The sequence below is a fragment of the Oryx dammah genome, unplaced genomic scaffold (assembly GCF_014754425.2).
Source record: "Oryx dammah isolate SB20612 unplaced genomic scaffold, SCBI_Odam_1.1 HiC_scaffold_8, whole genome shotgun sequence".
NCBI lineage: Eukaryota > Metazoa > Chordata > Mammalia > Artiodactyla > Bovidae > Oryx > Oryx dammah.
Genome location: NW_024070192.1, coordinates 17744967 through 17766833, shown reverse-complemented (window position 1 = coordinate 17766833; position 21867 = coordinate 17744967). Strand labels below are relative to the sequence as shown.

The 21867-nt window shown below is 45.2% G+C and overlaps 2 protein-coding genes across 2 annotated transcripts in view; one reads left to right on the top strand and one right to left on the bottom strand.

Annotated features, from left to right (window-relative positions):
• DCAKD (dephospho-CoA kinase domain containing) overlaps positions 1-5200 on the bottom strand; it is a 28125-nt gene extending 22925 nt beyond the window's left edge. The window contains exons 1-2 of the mRNA XM_040245111.1: positions 5009-5200; positions 3055-3166 (exon numbers count right to left, since the gene is read on the bottom strand). The gene's annotated coding sequence lies outside the window, so the exon portion shown is untranslated. The remainder of the gene's footprint in view (positions 1-3054; positions 3167-5008) is intronic.
• Positions 5201-5217: 17 nt separating this feature from the next.
• Positions 5218-21867, top strand: part of NMT1 (N-myristoyltransferase 1) — a 31186-nt gene continuing 14536 nt past the window's right edge. Inside the window, exons 1-3 of the mRNA XM_040245109.1 lie at positions 5218-5561; positions 17567-17675; positions 20285-20429. Coding sequence (XP_040101043.1) covers positions 5431-5561; positions 17567-17675; positions 20285-20429 — 385 coding nt within the window. The 5' untranslated portion in view covers positions 5218-5430. The remainder of the gene's footprint in view (positions 5562-17566; positions 17676-20284; positions 20430-21867) is intronic.

Below are 21867 nucleotides of genomic sequence, written 5' to 3'. Positions count from 1 at the left end.
AATTGAGGGCTTGGACTTCCCTGTGGCTCAGTAGTAAAGAATCCCCCTGCCAATGCAGGGGACATGGGTTGGATCCCTGGGTTGGGAAAGATCCCCTGGAATAGGAAATGCAACCCACTCCAGTATTCTTGCCTGGGAAATCCCATGGACAGAGGAGTCTGGCGGGCAACAGTCCATGGAGTTGCAAAAGAATGGGACATGACTTGTTAAACAAGAACAAAAAACAATAGTGTGCTGGCCCAAATGATAAAGAAGTGAGGAAAACCCAACCTGTTCTGTCTTCATAGAACACAGGGTCTTGGGGTAGGGGGTGAAATGGTTGCAAATTGAACAACCACTCAAACAAAAGTAAAACTGCAGGGAGACTTCTCTGGTGGTTCAGGGGCTAAGACTTGGTGCTTTCAATGCAGGGGGCCTGGGTTCAATCCCTGGTCAGGGAACTAGATCCCTTGTGCCACAACTAAGAGTTTGCGTGCAGCAACTAAAACCTGGTGCAGCCAAATAAATAATTTTAAAAATTAATAAACTTAAAAAAGTATAACTGCATCTGTGACTCCAGCTCAGGAGTGGGTCCACAGGGCCCCCCAAAACGATCATGATGGGGGAATCCAGGGCTTAAGTTGCCTCCAAGGCCCAGTTTGAGTCCTGCTTTCTCCAGGAAGCCTTTTCTAACCACCCTGGCCCAGAGGTCTGCAGTGCCTGCCCCACCCCCATCTTCAGTTAACTTATCTATCCAGTTCATTTAATCACACCCAGTCAGGCCTTGTTATTTTGGTTTCCAGTGTGCCTGGTTTTCCCAATTTCACTGGAAGTGCCTTCTGGGCAGGGAATGCTTGGCACTCTCTTAAATCCCACAGCACCAGGCAGAAGGCTGGGCCCACTGTGCTCCAGGGACCTGGTATATCAGGGACTGTCACATGGAAAAAGGATGCCCTTTCTGAGCGTGAGCTCTAGGGGGGACAGGGTGCTGCCAAAGACCATCTTTCCAGCCCCTATTTCACAATTGAGCCCACTAGCCCTGTTTTTCAGAGGAGAAAAGCTCTCTTTCCTAGGAAAGCCAGGATGTTGCCCAGTATGATCTTTCTCCAACAAAAATTGCATCACCTTTCTCCCCAGTTAAAATCCTTCCGTGGCTCGCAGTCTCCAGAGTAAAATCCAAACTCCTCAGCATGGCAGCTGCATCCCTTCCCAGTCTGACTTCTGGCTGCCTCTCTGGTCTCAACTTCCAAAACGCTCCTCACACTCCAAGCTGCCCACATCATTCTCCTTTGCAATACCTCCAAAGCACCCACTTTCATACCTTCTGCCTAGGATGTCCACCTAGTCTGTCTGCTTCTGCTACCAAAACTCAGCTCAGCTGTCTTCTCCAGAACCCCTTCCCCAGGTTAAGGATTCCACCTCTAGGCTCCTGCTACATCCTGTGGCCACCCCTCAACTCTTTTCCCCACTGTGTTCTGTCAGACCAGACGCCTACCAACTGATGGAGGGGATCCAGGGAGGGGACTGTGTTGGTCCATCCCTAATTGTCTATCTTCTGCCACAAAGCCCGACATATCCGGACATGAGTGCTCCAAGCCATTGGCTAAATGAATCATAAAGGTGACTTGGCTCATGCCTTCCCAGGCCATCTGAAGAAGGGGATCTCTGATCTGCTGGGAGCACAGCAATGACCTTGATCTGTGATGGACATCATGAGAAAGGTTTTTTTTGATCACCAGGAGTGATGCTGACTTTCTGGGGGGGGGAAAACACTTTACTGCTTTGTGTGCACTGTCTCAGATGAGGACAAAGGCTCAGAAAGGATAAGTGACTTGCCAGGTCACAGGCAGAGCCAAGACTTAGAAGCCAGGGAGTTAGAATCTGGAACCTTCTCTTAACAACTATATTCTATTGTCTCCAGTAATAACTGAGAAGGAATAATGGACGTATGCACACTAGGAGTAAATTCCAGAATCTGCAGAGGTTTACAGGCACATCCTTCAGCCATCCTTTGGGGCCTGCTGTACCTCGCTCACTTGTATGAGGCTCTTGCCAGAATGGGTGGATAGGAAAAGCCAGCAAAGCTAGATAGGAAAACTGTGCCACTGTAGTGTGTTGAGGAGCTCGGAAAGCTGGGGATGTTTAACCTCAGAAAAAAAGGAACAAGACTTAATTGAAAAATATGTAAAAACTATCTAGAATTACACAGGATTATATGCCTTTTTTTTTTTTCATTTTAAAAATTATTTAATTTTGGCTATGCTAGGTCTTCATTGCAGAACTCAGGCTTCTCACTGCAGTGGCTTCTCTTGTTGCAGAGCACAGGTTCTAGACTGCTCAGGCTTCAGGAGTTGTGGCTCACAGGCTTAGTTACTTAGACATTCAAGTAAGCTCAGGCATTGAAGTCACATGTGGCAAAATTCAGTCATTAAATGGATATTAAAAAAAAAAAAGGTGTTGGGGACTTCTCTGGTGGTCTAGTGGCTAGGGACTGGGTTTGACTCCTGGTCCAGGGACGGGGGAGCCTGGTGGGCAGCCGCTATGGGAGTCGCACAGAGTCAGACACGACTGAAGCGACTTAGCAGCAGCAACAGGGAACTAGATCCCACATGCTGCAACTAAGAGCCAGTACAACCAAATAAATATAAATTTTTAAAAAAGATATTTCAAATAAAATAATGAACATAAAGTTTTTAAAAAGGTGTTGGGAATTCCCTCATGGTCCAGAGCTTAGGACTTGGTGCTTTCACTGCCAGGGTCAGGTTCAGCCCCTGGCTGGGGAACTAGGAGTGTATAAGCCATGTGGCATGGCCAAAAAAAAGAACAAACGCAGTGTCACATATACTCAATTTCTTTTTAAAAACGTAAAAATTTAAATTTTCACTATAGAGAAATCATAAATCCTATGAAATCTAAGATTTTAGAAGATTCTAACTTGGATTCCAGAACCTTGGACTCATACTTGCATTCTGAGCTTAGTTACCTTAGTCACATTGCTTGCCTATCTCCCAGAAAAGCTCTCCACTGAGCCAAAACTGCTTGGTTTGCAGTAAAATACCATGCAGAGTGTCTTACTTAAGCTTTAGATTGCAAGAATGGCAAGGGGCCACAGACACCAGCACCATCATCCTCCATAATCACTCTTCATGAGTCCCATTTCATTAGCCTTCATTCAGCCTCTGCAAATCTGTAGGAAAAGAAAATATAGGGCTGGGAATTAGAACACCAGAAACGAGTTCTGGTCCAAGGTCTGCAACTAGGTATCGCTGTTTTTTAAATTTTTTATTTTTCCAAGCACCGTTTTCTTCAAGCCTCCTTCACAAAGTCACATGAGCTATTATAACTGAAATACTTAGAAAAGTTAAATCCATCTGTCACGTGAGTGTATATTCCTCGGTTCTTTGTCTCGTCACAACAAAGATTTGGAGTGACAGACATTAAAGCCCCCTAGGCGTGTCACAGCTCTCAGGTCTTGGATAGACCGTGTTATAGCTCTCAGGTCTCGAATGGACCATGTTATAGCTCTTAGACAAATCAGTGTTATAGCTCTTAGACAAATCAGTATTACAGCTCAGTGTTACAGCTCTATTTTATTTAGAAGACAGCAGGAAAATCTATCCTCGAGGCGTGAGGGCACGTCGATCCAAAGACACGAGAAGAGCGCCCCAGCACGCGGGAAAGAGAGACAGAGAGAGCTAGCTTTGACTCCTCTATTTATACGTTTATCTCTCTCTGGGCCTTTCCTATGTAAATTGGGCAAGCCCAGAGTGTTGTTTGTTTTACCTGAGGTCCTCACTCCGGTCCTCAGACCTTCTTTTGTTCTATTTTTGCGGGCTTTTCCCTTCTTTATCTTTTAGCCACCGCCATTTTGGACTCCTTTTCCCTATTCTACCTACCTAACACATCTAACACATGTAGGCTTTATTATTACCTCTGACCGCCTCCTTTTGCCTGCATTGCATATAAGGCATCCTGCTGACCACAGTCTTGGCCCCAGAGAGACAAGAATGGGTAACGGTTCTCAGGCTGAGCAGGAGTCTTTGCCTTCCAAAGTCAAATATAAATGATTGCGGGTTACCTGCTGCTTCGGATCATATTCTTAACACTTCTGCTCTTGCCACTGGTATAAGATCAAGCATTGACTATACTTAGCTCTCTTTTGTTTTACTTCCCTGAGTCAGAAGGGAAATACTTCTTCCCACTCTATTCGTCTTCCCACGCTGAGAGTAGCCCAAAGGCAAGATCATTTCCCTTTTTGGCTGGATCATTTCATGCAGCTCTCTGATGATAAGAACTTGTCCTTCCCTCAACACCCACATAACCCAAGCTGAATGGAAAATGTCTAGGAATGGTAATCATGTCTTTGGGCTCTACCTCAACACTCTGGTGTGATTACTCAACCACAGGGGTGAGACCCAAAGGACTGGAGCATTCAGTCAAGGCTAAAAATAGCTTAAAAGATGTCAAAATTACCTTCTAATAACTGATTTACTTGGGTAGATGTATGAAACGATGGGACTTTAGTGGTAAAGAATTTAGAGAGTTTAAGTCATATCCATATGCGTATACTTCTCGCCTCCCCTCCAAGGGGAGCAACCTCCACCCTCGCCACTTAAGCTATTAGACTGTCCAATTTACCCACCAATTTTGGGGCCAAGTTTCTTGTCTGTGAAAAACGGGAGTAGTGCCCACTTTCTAGACTTGTTGAGAAGAAGGCAGTAAGTGAGTAATTGTGGAGGGCTGCTGCTGGGAGTGAAAGGGACTCTGTGTGGGGAAAAGCTTCAGGCCAAGAAGGGCTAAGGCCTGACAGAGCAGTCAGATGTCATTGGTCAGGATCAGCACATCACAATCCACCGCCTTTCATGAGGCCTCGAGCTACCAACGACCACGGGCCGCCCAGAATCCCGAGCGAGGAAAGGCGGCCAGGAGCCAGCCAACCTGGCTTCTTGCAGAAGGGCGCTCCAAGAAAATCCTATGCATTTGGGCTTCCAGTGGCTCGCAGCCGCAGGCCTCAAGGCCTCTTACTTACCCGAGAATGGTAACGGTCCTTAACGGCAGCCAATAACGGCTCAGAGCCGGCTGAGGTCAAACCTAGGATTTTGGAGCCCACGCCCAAAATCCTAAACTGCATCGAACTACAACTCCCAGCATGCGACGCGACCGCCCGGGTGGCGGAGGGTGTGCCTCGCCAACCCCGGGCCCCTCTTTCCTCCCGCGCGGCCGAACTCCCAGAACTTCCGGATAGTGCTGGCTCCCCACCCACGACGGCCTCCTCTCTAGATTTCTGGGTATTGTAGTCCATCTTGTTCCGGTTTCCCGGGAATAATTTGCTCCTAGTTACGGCTACTTTCGCCACAAAAACTACAAAACCCAGAATATCGCGCAAGTTCCCCTTGTCCAATAGGAGCCCCCCATGTAGCGAGGCGCGGAGGCCGGCTCTCGCAACTCAAGATGGCGGACGAGAGTGATACAGCAGTGAAGCCGCCGGCACCTCCGCTGCCGCAGATGATGGAAGGGAATGGAAACAGCCATGAGCACTGCAGCGATTGCGAGAACGAGGAGGACAACAGCTACAACCGGGGGTAACGAGATCCTCGGAGTCCAATTCCCATCCAGTCCGCCACAACCTGGGTCTCTGGGGTGCGGGGAAGTCACCGGGAGCTTAGTGTAGCCCTACCCCCACATTCCTATTGGCTGAGATATTGGAATCCTGTCTGGCGATTGGTTGCTGTCTTTGTCATTTGTCGGGGGTGGGTGCTCAGTTTGTTAAGGCCCAGAGACATTCAATACTTTTATTATATAAAAGTTCTGTGTAATGTTCCCGTCTTGGGGCTCATGCGCTTCCGGGGAAAAGAGCATGTTGGGCGATGGCCTTCGATGGCACAACGCAGGTCAATCTAACAGTACAGTTCAAAAGGAATGTTAACTTACAGTCGTGGTGTGTGAACAACGTGATTAGCAGTAAACGAATAATATAATAAAACGTTTCACTGCAGTTCACCTTCAAGGAGGAAATTCATCAGGCTATATCAACCATAATTATGTTGTAAAAATATCACTACCAGAGAATCCCAAGATATAAACTCACCTTATAAACCCTATGTAATTACTGTATGATAATATTTTGATGTATATGGTGTCCGCTGCTCCAAATGATCTGTAAGTTTCCCGAGCAATATACAATTAGGTCTTTCAGTATCTCTGCTCTATTAAACTTTGCGAAGTAGCTTCGAGCTTCAAGAAATTGAGTAATGGTGCTTCCTTGGACGGTTTGGAAGTGGTTTAATACTGCGTCTCCTGTACTTTAGGGTCTTGCTTCCGATTAACTATTCCTCGGGTAGAAGGAGCGCATCAAACGTTTGAGTGTTGAGCTTCCAAAAAGCCACACCCGATCATTTCTTTTTCCTCACATTGTTACAGTGGCTGGCGCAGAGGCTCACTCTCCTTATCTATATGTATGTTTCCTAACGGAAAGTCATGACAGACTCTTGGATGTAAAACTTTGGCTGAGTCTTTGATGGTCTAATTTTCGTAGCCATCTTGTCCTTTTCTTAATCAGTCGGTTGGTGGTAGCCCTGGAGGTTAAAGTGGAAGGTTGAGGTCTTTGGATAAACTTTAAAGAGAGATTCTGTTACCTTGAGGTGATAGGAGAACAAAGGATTATTTAAATGGCTTATAAGTGGCTTGTGATGAATGCTTAGGTTAAAAGATCTAGCTTTATGTTCTTCAGTCAGCTTTAAAACCACAAGAAGATGTAGGGGGAAAGGAAGCTTGTCAGATTTGGTTTTTATAGGACTGTGTTCTTTTATACACAGATCTAATATAATAAAAACCTCGATTCCTGAGAAAGGAAGAGCTAAAAAAGAGGAACTAAGAACAGGAAGGAGGGAAAGTGGCCCTTCTGAGTAGAGACCCCAACCACATGTGAGCGTTGTTAAATTCGAGATTCATTTCAGAAGTGAAAGTACCACTTCATCTCTGCTGTGTGTGTAGCTGCTTTTAGTTTTAAATGCTAAACTGTTGCCCTGACCAGTGTCTGTAGCTTGTTAGTTGGAATTGTTGCCTATAATCTATGAATCGCTTTGCAGGACTGTTTGGCAAAAAGTTCTGTGTTTTATTTAGAGTACAACAAAGTGGTAACCTTAAAAAACTCTTTGGAGGTGCATGGTTATGGGCTAGGTGAACAAATTAAGTTTATTAGTATCCCAGCGGAGAAGGCAGTGGCACCCCACTCCAGTACTCTTGCTTGGAAAATCCCAAGGATGGAGGAGCCTGGTAGGCTGCAGTCCATGGGATCGCGAAGAGTCGGACACGACTGAGCGACTTCACTTTCACTTTTCACTTTCATGCATTGGAGAAGGAAATGGCAACCCACTCCAGTGTTCTTGCCTGGAGAATCCCAGGGACGGGGGAGCCTGGTGGGCTGCCGTCTGTGGGGTCGCACAGAGTCGGACACGACTGAAGCGACTTAGCAGCAGCAGCAGCAGCAGTATCCCAAATCTAGAGATCTGTGTGAGTGAGCTTGGAGGTCGCAGGTGAGAAACAGAGGACCCAGCCTGAAGGGCAGAGTCTAGTTCTGGCACTTGGAATCTGAATAGGCTTGACATTTTTTCCATTAATTGTCAGAGGAAATGGTTTGGGGGAGAAGCTGTGTAGTACAGTGGGAAAAGCATAGACTTTGGAATCATTCAAACCTGTGTTCAAAGCCTGGTTTTGACATTTAATAGTCCTGTGTCCTTGGGAAAGTTACTTAACCTCCAGTTGTTGAGATTACATGAGATAACATCTGAAGCAGCCTTCCCCCTTCTATTTCTTCAGATCTGCCCTGTCCTCCCCCAACCCCTCCCCCCTTCCCCCATCACATACTGTATTTTTTTGTAGCTTTTATCATGACAGTAGTTAAGTAACATTTGTATCCAGTCCTTGTCTTACTTGACCATGAGGAGTTTCAGAACAGGAATCCTGTCTGAGATAGCTGGCAGTGCTGCCGTCTCTGGGGTCGCACAGAGTCGGACACGACTGAAGCGACTTAGCAGCAGCGGCAGCAGCAGTATGTATTCATGAGTATTTGCTGGATGAATGAATGACATGTTAAAAATTTGTAGCCCAGTGTTAGTGCAGCTTCCTTTCTCCTCGCTGAGGAGAAGGATAGCAGATTTTTCTCACACGTACACTTAATTTTCCCCAAATAAGTCTCATAAGCCTTATTATTCTGCTGCTGCTAAGTCACTTCAGTCGTGTCCGACTCTGTGCGACCCCATAGACGGCAGCCCACCAGGCTCCGCCGTCCCTGGGATTCTCCGGGCAAGAACACTGGAGTGGGTTGCCATTGCCTTCTCCTGTAGTTACTATGAAATACCCACAGAAATCAAGGATGCCCCAGTTTTGTCAGGGAAGTTTTCCACGGTTTTTTGGCTTCTTGAAATGTTGCTTGTCTTTATTTTAAATGTGTTCAAAGTGATAGAAGAATCAAAATATCTCCTTTTGATGCTAACAGTTCTAACAGACAATATACAATAAAAGTTAAAGTGAAAGTGAGGTCACTCAGTCGTGTCCCACTCTTTGCGACCCCACGGACTACAGCCTACCAGGCTCCTCCATCCATGGGATTTTCCAGGCAAGAGTACTGGAGTGGGGTACCATCGCCTTCGCCGCCGCCGCAATAAAAGTTAATGATAGTTCAAAACAAACCCTTGTTCTCTGGGCCTTTCTTTCAGGATGGGCTCAGTGCTTTATGCTGATGAAATGAGCTGTGTTCATGCACTGGAATAATAGGAAGTGCATTGGTGCTGGTTCTTATGTCCCTTCTTTATGTATTTTAGTTCTTGATATTTCTAGTCCTGAGTTTTTTTTCTTCCATAATTAAACATTTGGCGGCTATAAGTTTCATGTGTACATAAAAGCACACACATGTTCACAAGCATACATCTATAGTATAGATGTGTGCATGTGAGTGTGTGTGTATCTCTACATTATTTCTATTTTTAAAAAAATCCACTCAACTGAGGAAAGAATGGAGGGTAGCATTCCCCCCAGCCCAACCCCCCCAGTTACCTGGCATAAGTTACCGTGAGCAGTTAATTGAGTGGAGAGTCAGGCTAAAATAATGTTTATACTACATCCCCCTGCGGGTCATGATTCAGCTATAGGATTTAATTTGCTTGCTTATTTTTAGTGAGAGATTTATCGCTGAAGGCCTTCCCTTGTGGCTTAGAGGGTAAAGCGTCCACCTGCAATGCGGGAGACCCGGGTTCAATCCCTGAGTAGGGAAGATCCCCTAGAGAAGGAAGTGGCAACCCACTCCAGTACTCTTGCCTGGAAAATCCCATGGACGGAGGAGCCTGGGAGGCTGCTAGTCCATGGGGTCGCAAAGAGCTGGACACGACTGAGCGACTTCACTTTCACTTTATCGCTGAAGAAAAAACCTTTTCAGCTGGGAGTAGATTTTCATTGTGAGATAACAAAGTTTATTTGGATGCTTGGGAATAGGAGAGAATTTTTACACTGGTTTTGCTTTTAAGATTCTGTTGGAATTTATCTTGCAATGTCGTTAATACCACTGAAATGCTGAGAAGTCATTGGTCAAGAACACTTTGATCAGGGATGTCTGTTTCCCATTCTGTTCTCTTACTCCATGGGGACAGGTTAAAATGGGTTGTTATAAGTTTTTCTTACTTCCTGATGATGCGACATTATTCCTTATGAAGAAACTTAAGAGAAAGAAAGGTCTTTTTGAATGGAATTCCATAAAGCTATCCTTACTTGCTTCTGTTTTATTCTTCAGCTTTTTCATGAGTGGCTCTTTCCACGTTTATTTGATGGCTTATAGCTGTATCTGGTCCTTAGAAGGAAGAAATCTTTTTAGTTCCTTTTTCTTAATTTCTCCCTTCAGCTTTTGGTTCTTCAAAACTAGATCAAAGCAGAAATGAAAAGAGAAGCCTCATCACTGATATCAAATAAGTGTTCTAATTTTATTTCCCAATTAAGTGGCAATTAAAAAGAAACTAATCAAGAGCTGCTTCAAAGACAAAAGACTGGAAAGCAGAAGAAATGAAAAGTAAATGAGAGCCTATTTCTGGGAGACTGCTGCTCATGGCAAAGCAGTTTTGCTGATTTTTCACATTGTTTAACTACTGTGCTCACTCTAAAATGTCCCAGCTTTACTAAGTCTGCCCTTAACCCTTTCCCTGCAGAGTCCATAAGTTTGGGGACCACAGATTCAGTAACTTTAGGAGGTTGCTGCTTCAGCTCTTCCTCTTTAACCTTTTGTCTGAAATCTCTGCCCTACAAGCCTCTCTTCCAGCTCCCCAAGGACGAGGCACTCTTGTGACAGTTGCATGTAAGGCCCATAAAATACGGTGTTGTCTGTTAAAAGCACCAAAGCAAAAACAAAACTAATATTCTTTAACAGGGTCCGTTCTTGCTGCAGATTTTTTTCCTCAGCTGCTGTCTTTGAGAGAGAGCTAAGGAGGCTTCACTATAGTTAAGTGGTCAATAAATGTTCTCTATTGCTAACGTGACTGTGTGCTGAACCCTATGCTAAAGCCCTGTCCGTGGATTGTCTCGTGTAGACTTAATAAAGACTGATTTAGCTTTTGTAATGAGACTTGGGACTTGCCGGTCCACCTCTCCCTTTGACACCCAGGAGGATCCATTCAGAACTTGCTGGATTGCTTTTCCTTACTTGCATTGACTCCTTCCTCCAGACTCTGCAGCAGTGTGCATTCTGTCTTTGTCTTTAAATGTGTTCAGTAACCCATGGACTTTCCCCAAACTAGGGAGCCAGTGGGTGATGGAGGTGGCTGGCTCCTTTAAATTGTCCTTGATAGACTGGTATCTTTTTCAGAGTTCATTCCAATGTGTGAAATTGCTGCCAGTGTTGAGTCCTTACTCAGAAAATTACTGAAAATGGTCTCAACTGCATCTGATTTGACCTTGGAGTTGCCAGGTTACAGTCTAGCTCACCAAACCAACCCAGAGTATACAGAATTTACATTTCCATCTAATTCCCATTTTGAACTACTTAGTGTATTAGGGCTCTTGTGACCTCTGAAAAAAACCAGCTTTCCTTCATGGCAGGATTGGCTGGTTCACCCCAAAAACTCTGGCTAACCCAGGGAGGGCAGAGGGTGGCAGTGAAAACAATCTTTGGTAATCCTTTCCCATCCTGCTGATCTTTTCACAGGCCTCCTGGGCACCTTGATGGCAGTAGTAAAGAATTTTTATTTTTATGATCTCTTAGGACTCAAAGGCAGTTTTTTGTGGGTGACTGATGGTGGGAGCTTGCAAAGTTTGGGGGATGGCATTAAGTGATTCTGCAGCCTCAGCCTTTGAGACGATCGGCAGCTGTGCTGAGCCACACCACGTGGTTTCGCCTGTGCCCCTAGTAAACACCACCACATTCACCTGGGTTTGGGTCTTCTGGATACGCGACCAGTAGGCTTGCTGGTGAATCACACCTCAGGAGTAAATTGATTTGCAGAAGGGGAGTTTCCTGGGAGTCCAGTGGTTAGGACTCAGCGCTTTCACTGCTGTGGCCCTGAGTATAATCCCTGGTTGGGGAATTAAGGTCCTGCAAGCTGCTATGTGGCCAAAAAATTTAAAAAAAATTGATTTGCAGAAGAATTTCCTGATGTCTACAAGTGGCATCAAAAGGACGTTAGAGGCTAGTTATTTATTTAGTAAGTTTCTCTGGAAATTTTGAATTTGAGCCTAAAAAAATAACTTCCAGCTTAATTCTACTTCTAGGAAGTAGAAAACAGGTAACCAAAAGTTGTGAATTTCCTTTTCTGAACTCTTTTTTTTTCCTTTTGATCTCATAATCAAACCTAAACCCATGGTCTGTGTTTCAGACATTGGAACCATTGGAAATGGTTAAAATGGAGCTTTTTTGTTTACTTTTGTAGGAATAGAACAGGTCCTAAGGAGGGAGGAGACAATAAGAGAGTTGAAAATTGGATGAGAAATTTGATCATTTAAAATCTCGAACAGTGGCTCAAAAGAGCCCTGCATCGCTACTACTCTCTTAGAACACTGGCACAGCTGTCCTCTGGAAATATTGCTGAAGATGTTTTGTTGCCTCTCTTTTGGGCTCTAGCTTCTCAGGGTTTTATTTTAGTCTGGTACGCCTGGAAAGCATCAGTCAAGCATGTATTTGGTGAACTCTCAGTTGTGTGTTCAGCATAACTAGGGATGCTGTGAGAAACAGCTGTGTAAGATGGGGTCCCTAGACTCAGGACAAATTTTATCTGATTGGGAAGCCAGGCAGCAACCCATTATTATATGTAAAGTATTAAATTGTGCGGGAGATCATAACATTAAAAGAGACAGGCCTCAAGGAGCATGCGAGCTGGAGTGGTCAGAGGAGGCTTCCTGGATAAAACGCGGCTCACTCTCCTTGCCTTTAGTATCTGCTCATCTGTCACACAGAAATTTGTTTTAGGGCTTTTGAAGGTTCTCAGAGAAATTCTCACAGGGAGTGAGATGTTAGTGTTTGGGAGTAGAGGGGCCGGGTCCTTAGGTTGGTGACTAGTCCCTGGGTTCCAGTCAGTTTGTTGATGCCTCACATCCCTGGGCCTTGGTTTCCTCTTCTGTAAACGGGTTAAGCCAGATGGCCCTGAGAGCTCCTTCCAGCCCCGGTGCTTTAGCTTCCATGCTAACTGCTTTCTGTCCCACAGCCCCGCACCTTTGAGTGGCATCGGCAGGATCAAGAGGAGGCCCAAGTCCCGGACCCACCCTGCTCCTGTTGTTTAGAGCTTCCCTGCTGTTCCTGTCAGCTTGCCCTTGCCTCCCACCACGCTCACACTCTGATGCTGTGTTCTGCTTCTAGAAATAAGTACTGAGGTTCCTTTTCCATCTCCTCCCCCAGCCCTGACTTTCTTCCAGAGCATCCATAGGATTTCTTACTTGTTTGAACTTAGAATATTTTGACCTTCCTTTAAAAATGACATTTCATGATCGCTTTTCTTCCTTGTTCCTGGTTTTGTCATTCTGTTCATTCATCCCATACTTGCTAGGTTGATCGTTAATGACTTGAGTTGATCAGCTTTACTTTAGAATGTACATTTCAAAATTTTTATGTGAATTCCCGTCTCCTTTTCCATTGCAGGCAAACAGCCCGTTCTCCAACAAAAGAGCTGGCAAGTTTCACTAATTCTCTGCTCATTATTTTGCAACCAAATGAAGCAAAGGTTGACTTTAATTTGCCATATTCCAAGGCGCTGGCCCACCCCTTTGAAGTATGTTAGGGTGACTGATAGGTTTAATAAGATCTCTGAGAGATTTTTTGTTTTCATTTGCAGAGTCCCAGCATGCCCAGGGATACCCACACAGTGGGGATGGACTCTAGATCCCTTTAAAAATGAAGCCAAATTCTTTTGAGGAGGACCATGGCACCCCACTCCAGTACTTTTGCCTGGAAAATCCCATGGACGGAGGAGCCTGGTAGGCTGCAGTCCATGGGTCACTAGAGTCAGACACGACTGAGCGACTTCACTTTCACTTTTCACTTTTATGCATTGGAGAAGGAAATGGCAACCCACTCCAGTGTACTTGCCTGGAGAATCCCAGGGACAGGGGAGCCTGGTGGGCTGCCATCTATGGGGTCGCACAGAGTTAGACACACTGAAGCGACTTAGCAGCAGCTGCAGCAGCAGTAGCTTGCTTCCATGGGGTCCTTTGGTTTCGTTCTTCCTAAATCCGAATTGAGCCCATCCTTCTGTGAAATGGTGTTGGCTTCCTAAGAAGCTACCCCTAATATTTCCTAAGACCTACTCTCAAGGCCTCTGAGCTTGATTTGGTTTCTTACAGATAATTAAAGTTATTATAATCACCTAGGAAGCTAACCCTCCTGGGCTCCTTGGAAGTCTCTGCTCTGAGTCACTTGTCTTCCTGTTTGGCTTGTTAACTGAGAGACGGTGATGAGCTCATGATGTTCTTAGGAAGGTGGCTCAGTACCTGGTCACTCAGTGACTGACTTTTCTTTTAAACTTCTCTTTGTTCTTCAAGTGTCTCCTCTCCGTGTTCTTCATATACAGGTTGAGACAGGATTGTTGCTCAGTAACTGCATGTGCAGATTCAAGCAAATACAAGAAAAATGAAATAAGCTCTCTGGTTTTAGTTTAGATCTTGGAGTTTGCCAGGCACTTGTATTAGTAATGCATAAAACAGAACAAAAGTTCAGCCCGAGGTCCTTCCCCAGAAATGGGGTCTCTGAAGAGATGGCTACTTCCATTGAACAGCAAGAACAAAGGCAGGAAGGGAACTTTTTAGGGATTTCGCCCATGTGGAAAGATGTCTACAGCTGGAGGAAGTAATTTCTTCTATTTTCCTTATGTGAAATTGTGTTTAGTAAGTGTCCAGCTGGTTAATATGCTGCTGCTGCTGCTGCTAAGTCACTTCAGTCGTGTCCAACTCGTATGCGACCCCATAGACGGCAGCCCACCAGGCTCCCCCGTCCCTGGGATTCTCCAGGCAAGAACACTGGAGTGGGTTGCCATTTTCTTCTCCAATGCATGAAAGTGAAGAGTGAAAGGGAAGTCACTCAGTTGTGTCCAACTCTTCGCCACCCCATAGGCTGCAGCCTACCAGGCTCCTCTGTCCGTGGGATTTTCCAGGCAAGAGTACTGGAGTGGGGTGCCATTGCCTTCTCCGAGTTCTTCACTTTAACCTTTCTGATGCTTTTTTTTCCATAAAAAACAATTCTTATGGTAATTCACTTACAGGGCCCAGAGAATTCATTCCATAAGCTGAAATGAGTGAGGACTTATAAACTGTATCAGCAATGGGACCCTGCTTTGTCTCCTGCCATCAACCAGCTTTTAAACCTTATAATCCTGAGACTGAAGTGAGAATGTCTCTGGAATCAGAAAACCACAGTAGAGTTGTCATAGACTGCAAACTGGCCTGTGCAAGATATTAAAATTGAGATAATAAGAGGAAAACTTTTATCTTCAGTTTGTAAATGGCTTCAGAGTTCCTGTTCTTTGCCATGGCCTTGGGGGTTTTGCTGAGCTTCTGGTTTTAGGGAGTTTGCCTTATTCCCCCTCTGAGAGTTATCGGTTTTCCTTCTGTGTTGTGCCTTCTGGGTCCCACTGATATGATGCCTAGGAAGTGCATTTGCGCCTGCACTTCATGACCTTCTGCTGGGAGTAAAGTAATCTCTAGCCTTGACATGATCTCTCTGACTTCAGTCTTTCTGCACCAGGAGCCTGATGAGAGGCCTGGCCCCACGGGTGCAGGCACACTTATTCCAGAGCAGGAGTGATGAGGGTGGATGAGCTAGATGGGACTGAATGTGAGGGGCCAAGGGGAAAGCTGGGCTGGATACCTTCTAGAATAAGAAGCCGCTGTCACCGTAGACTTTCAAGCATGGGAGGGACTCGTGGAAAGCCATTTTCACATTGGCGAGTCCCACTGCCATGCAGAGTTTAGGATAAGGCAGAGCAGTTGTGAGTCAAGGAGATCCAGGAAAGGCTGGGGATTCCTTTAGTCCAAGTGTAAGGTCATGAAGTGTGGACGCGAGTGCTTCCAGCCAGGACTGCTGCTGCTGCTGCTGCTGCTAAGTCGCTTCAGTCGTGTCCGACTCTGTGTGACCCCATAGACAGCAGCCCACCAGGCTCCCCCGTCCCTGGGATTCTCCAGGCAAGAACACTGAGGAAAACAGAAATCTGAAGACATTCTGCAGCAGGAAGTGGCAGCACGTTGCTTGCTCCCTATACCACGTACTAGGAGATGAGAGTTAATATTCATAATAACTTCCAGGCACTTTAAGACCATGAAGCGTTTCTGAATTATAAAATAAAGCTTAAATAGTACTTACCACAATGGTATGTAAAATGTATTTTATACTATTTTAATTCTTTGAAAATTGGTTATCTAGCCTATACAGCGAAAACAATATCCTGCACTTAGCTGATCTACAGATTAGGGTACCCTTTGATTGGACTCCTAATTTTGACTTTCTTTAAAAAAAAAAAAAATTTTTTTTTTTTTTGGCTGTGCTGGGTCTTCGTTGCTGTTCGGACTTTTCTCTAGCAAGCAGGGGCTTGCTCTATAGTCATGGTGTGCCGGCTTCTCATTGCAGTGACTTAGAGCATGGGCTCTAGAGTACGGGGACTTCAGTGTTTGCAGCAAGTGGGCTCAAGAGTTGTGGCTCCTGGGCTCCAGAGCACAGGCTCAGTAGTTGTGGTGCACGGGCTTAGTTGCTCCGAGGCATATGGGATCTTCCTGGACCAGGGATTGAGTCTGTCTCTCTTGCGTTGGCAGGTGGACTCATTACCACTGAGCCACCAGAAAAGCCCTTTATTTTGACTTATTTAATGGAACACTTCCAGAGAGAATGGCAGTGTGAGAGTCCGGCATTACTCCCAGTCTGACAAAGCCCAAATCACTGAAAACATGGCAGGAACTTAACTTTGACGGTGGTTGGGAAAGCAGGCTTCAAAGTGAACCTTAAAATTCATCAATAAAATGAAGGAAACCCAGAATCAAAACTAATATCCAAAACTCAACAAGAATTGGGAGAAAGCATTTGGGAGCAAATAAATGAAAAAAATGTTAGCAAAACAGTGTAAAATGTGATTTGTGTCTCAGTAGAAATGTTGAGAGACGATGCAGAGAACGATTTTTTAAAAGCCTGTAGAAAACAATTAAATGTGGCTAAGAAATTGTTTTTGCTTCCTTCGTTGGGTGAGTCATGCAGAAGGAAAGCAGCAGGAGGAAATCCCCTTTGCTGTGGTTCACACGCACATACATGTTGCCTGTAAATCTCTTCTGAGCAGGGCTGGCTGGGTGTTCATTGTTGATGTTTCCCCAGGATTCGAAGCGCTGGGTTTTGCCGGTGGGCTGACAGTTGCCCTCTATCCTACAGGCCTCATTTAGGCATTTCTCCTGATCGCTTGCCTATTCTGGACACAGATCACAGCAGCATTAAGCTGCCCTTTTCCTTGCTCCTTCCTCCCTTCCAGAGCCACCTTGTGTCTTAGGTTCAGCTGGGGCAGCTCAGAGAACCCAGTACAGCAGGATGGGGGAAGTGGAAATGAGGAAGAGTTTCCAAAAGATCGCTTTGGGCTGTCATCCCTTTAAATTCTGGACTCAAAGGAAGAGTTGGTAACATGAATGCCCTGTTAACAATTACATTTACCTTTGATGGTGAGCAACCTTGCAGTCTAAAGGGAGTGAACCATTGGAATTCCCTGGTGATCCAGGGGTTAGGACTACACTGTTTTGCTGCTGAGGGCCCAGGTTCCATTCTTGGTCATGGAGCTAGGATCCTTCAACCCAATTGGTGCAGCAAAAAAAATAAAGAAAATAAACCACATAAAATAGAAGCAAGAACAGAAGAGGTCCTTTCAAACAAACAGGCTGTTCCTTGCACATGGCTCCCTCCCTGGTGGGAGTGGAGAGGAGAGCTGTGTCCGCTGGCATTCTCCAAATGTCCCTTCTGGGGCCTGGATTCTCTCGTCTGCTTCTGAAGCCCACAGGCTTGATTAAGAAAGGTCTGGTTCCACAGAAAGCTCTTTGTCAGTGCAGCTCAAAACAGATGATTTTTTTAAAAGCCTGCATCAGTATTTACTTTGTCTTACAGTGGTCTGAGTCCAGCCAATGACACTGGAGCCAAAAAGAAGAAAAAGAAACAAAAAAAGAGGAAAGAGAAAGGCAGCGAGACAGACTCAGCCCAGGATCAGCCCGTGAAGGTAACAAGGAGGCTCTGTTTTCTTGGGCCTGAGAGTTGCTTATTCAGAAGAGAGCGCGTTGGGATAAATGCATGGGAGCAATGTAATAGATTGCCAGTCTCCACTGGTATTACTTCAGGATGGAGGGGTAGGCTCCCCCTGCTGCCCTAGACCTAGGTGATGAAACTGCTGTTCTACCTTAAAAGGCATAGCAGGTTAGACATCGGCCCCTGAGCACAGTGCCCCTCAGAGTTTACAGGTGCATGACTGCCTGTGGTGCTGCGCTGGGCACTGGGGAAGAATTCCCTTATGACAGCCCCGCCGTGGCCTGGAGCAGTGGTTCTTGGCCTTTGCTTTCTTCGGTCCCCACCACTATGAGAATGAAGGTCTGTTCCTTTTAAGGCAGACCTTTATGTTTCTCAAGCATTCTCTTGATGCCATAGTCACGGTATTGAGAACTGAGACCCCCACAGAGCCCATTTCTGAGTTCCATAGGTGAGAACCACTGGCCTAAAGCTTACGTCTAAGGCTGACACGCGGACACGAAACACAGAAGTGTGGGTAAGGATTGTTTTGTTTTGTAAATAAAACAACATTAAGAAAAGAAAACCTTTTAGGTTTTCCCTGGCGGTCCAGTGGTTAAGACTCTGAGCTCCTAATGCAGGAGGCATGGGTTTGATCCCTGGTCAGGAACTAAGATGCCATATGCCACACACAGTCTGGTCTTAAGACGTTAAAGAAAGAAAGAAAGATTAACATTTCTTAAAAAAAAAAAAACAAACAAAAAAAAAACCTTTTATTTCAGATAAGTGCTGTCTTCTTCAAAGCAGGCCCTGGAGGAAACTCAAGACAGATCCATAATTCCTCTTTTAGTATTACCTCAGTTTACAAGCCTCACAAAAAATCTAGTCTCATCAGTATACCCACCCTTTGCTTTATATCTCAAAAGTTATACTCTACCTCAAATCTTCTACCTCATTGAGATACAGCTTCAAGCAGTTTTTTTTTTAATATTTTCAATACCAAACCCACTATGAAAAAATAAAGTCACCACTGTTGACTGCCATGTTGGCTAGCTAGGTGCTTGCCAGGGACATCGTTTAAATTAACGAGGTGCCTTCAACTTCTCTACAAGGTAGGTGGGAGTCTTCCCATTTTAAAGATGTGAGGAAGTGGTTTACCCAGGTCTTTGAGTCAGGAATGCAAGCCCAAGCCCTACTTCCGCTTCAGGGATTCTTGTTTGTTTCTTTCTCTGGGGGTGGGTGTTTAGATGACTCCAGTGGGAGGTTGAACTCAAACCTTTATCAAAATGGTTCACTTCGAAATTAGAAAATCGCAGCAAAACACTAGCCCTTCTGTTTTTATAATGATGCCATACATGATAAGGAGTGTAGGAAAAAACCTAGCAACAGGAACAAAATGAAAATCACTTAAAGAGTTCTGCCTCCCAGAAATGAGCAATATAAATATATTGGTTTGTAGTCTCCCTTTCCTTTACAATTTAAATGAAAAAAAAGAAGTAGTAAAGTATTAGAGGAACCTAAAGGTATTTGTAGAATCTGAAACTGGACATAAGACCCGGAAGCCATAAAAGAAAAAGTGACAACTATGAAACTTCTCTGAAAAAGTCAAAAGATAACAAAGTGGGCAGTTATTTGCACTACATAAGTCAGTCAGTTTAAAATAATGAAATAAGCAGGCCATTCAAAAGAAAAAGGTTTTTATATGAAAAGATGGTTCAACTTAAAATGAAAATTAAAGCAACTATTTCCCCCCGCCTCCAGATTGGCAGAGTTTAAGATTTGGTAAATCTAATGATGAGAGTCTTGAGAAACATACTCTTGTACACTGTTCATGGTTTTCTTAATTGCTACTCTCTTCTTAAAGAGTAAGTTAATAACACATGTAATCTCAAATGTGCATCCCCTTTGAACCAGCAATCTTCCTTTCGTAAACTATCCTGCAGAAGGACCTATTCAGTGAGCAAAAAATAGATGCAGAAGAAAGTTCATTACAGCACTGTCTGTAAAACTGAAGACCAAGATCACCAAATGCCCAGTGGTAGGAGGTTGGCCAGATCCCTTGTGGTCTGTGCTCATAGGGGAATCAGTTGTTGAATGGGTAGGTCCACGTGACCCCCTGGAATGGCCTGTAAGATACAATATTTAAAGAAGAACAGTCAGTAAAATAATACTCTGCCATTCAATTTGAGTTTTTGAAAATCGTTTGTGTGTTTGGAACTTGTATGCAGAAAAGTCTGAGATTATATTTGCCTTTTTCCAGCCTACCTCCCAAATCTCAGACTGTTGATGACAAGGGTTATATTTGAGGGACAGGACTGTTGGGTTTTTCACCTGTGTATATTCACATTGCTGCATTGTTTGACATTTTACACTAAGCCAGGTTTTGCCATCAAACATCATAGGACTAAGTGGAGAAGCCCTGTGGAAAGCACCCACCCACCACACGGCTCATCATCAGTCACTCTCTCCAGTTGTCCTGCAGTAGTTGACCTCTGAGAAGCCACAGCCCTTCTTTGAGTTGTACTCCCTTAACTCCTGAACTTGACTGAATAAAAAATGCTTATTAACATAATGAGCCTTTTCTCTCCCCAACTTTGTCTTGTTCAGATGAACTCTTTGCCAGCAGAGAGGATCCAGGAAATACAGAAGGCTATTGAACTTTTTTCAGTGGGTCAGGGACCTGCAAAAACAATGGAGGAGGCTAGCAAGCGAAGCTACCAGTTCTGGGACACGCAGCCCGTCCCCAAACTGGGTATGTATGTGCCTTCTTCCCGAGGTGAGGGCATGGGAGCGCCCGAGCTGTGCCAAGGGTTCCACACGGGATTTGTGGGGAAAGACAAGAGAGTCCTGTTGTTCCTTGGTGGCCATTTTTAAAGGGTAGTCTTTATAAAGCGGTTCAGAAAAGACTGTTGTTCAGGGACTTTATCATTTCACAGTAGCCCATATGGAGAATAAACAATGGTCCTTTTAGTCCATCATCATCCAGTATAAATCTGCAAAGAAAGACAGTGCCTTGGCACATGATGAGTGGGGACGTGTGCCCATGTATGTATTGTTTCACACAAATTTTATAGGGAGACTGTCTTGTATATCTGGGCAAGTGTTTAATCCGGAATGGGCCAGTCCCCCACCTCTTCCCCTTGGCTTTCAGACAGTGTGCTGTGCTGACTGAATGCAAAATGACTTGACATTTTGATTAACGGTTATGGTTTAACACCTGGACTACCATATACATGTTTGGTTGGCACTTCTTCAAGAAGCTATGATGACCTCTCAGAAGGGTGGGACGGGCAGAAAATAAGTGCATTCCAGAAGGGACTGGTCGTAGCAAGAGATGCCTGCTGACACCCAGCCACAGCTCGCCTCCATGGTGACTGCAGAGGGTGTTATTGCCAGGAAGTTTTCTGTAGTGGTTGCGTCTTGATTCTGGACCCATCGGTAGCCCAATTTCTATTATCTGTGTGACTGGGAAAGTAGGTATGTTAAAAAAAAAAGTATGTGTGAACCACAAACGTAGGTGACCTTCAGGCTGTCCATGTTAAGACACGGTGAGAGCTGACTGTGTGGTGTGGAGGAGGGCCGAAGGCACAGCAGAAGGCTGGTGAGGGGAGGGAGCATCTGTGCCCAGAGAGAGTCTTCTATTCCAGAGCGTGCGTCTCAAACAGCAGGGTGGGCAGGCATTGCTGAACAGCTGGTAGACACGCAGACGCTCAAGCCCTAGGCCTGCAGAATCAGAACCTGCAGGGGGTTTGCATCCATTTTGAAAGTTTGAGAAGCTCTGCTCTGGAGCACATGGTTCGTGGGCAGCTTAGTCACAGTCCAGAAACAGGCTGAGATGTGCCCTATGGGGTGGAGAGCAAAGCAGTGCCCAGGTCATTATGGGTGGTGAACGGGCAGCAGGCACTGTTCTATTGAAGTCTATTGACTAGAACCCTGCGCTGACCCAACCACCAGGTCTGTTGGGCTGCCCAGGCCATCCAGGTTCCAGGCCACTGGCTAAGCCCTCCAGCAAGGCTTTGGGTCACATGGACATGAATCTGAGCAAACTCTGGGAGATAGTGAAGGACAGGGACGCCTGCCATGCTACAGTCCATGGAGTCACAAAGAGTCAGACACAACTGAGCGACTGAACAGTAAATGCTGTTACTCGGGCGTTACTAGTAATGGGTCCCAGTGACCACTCCCCCAGG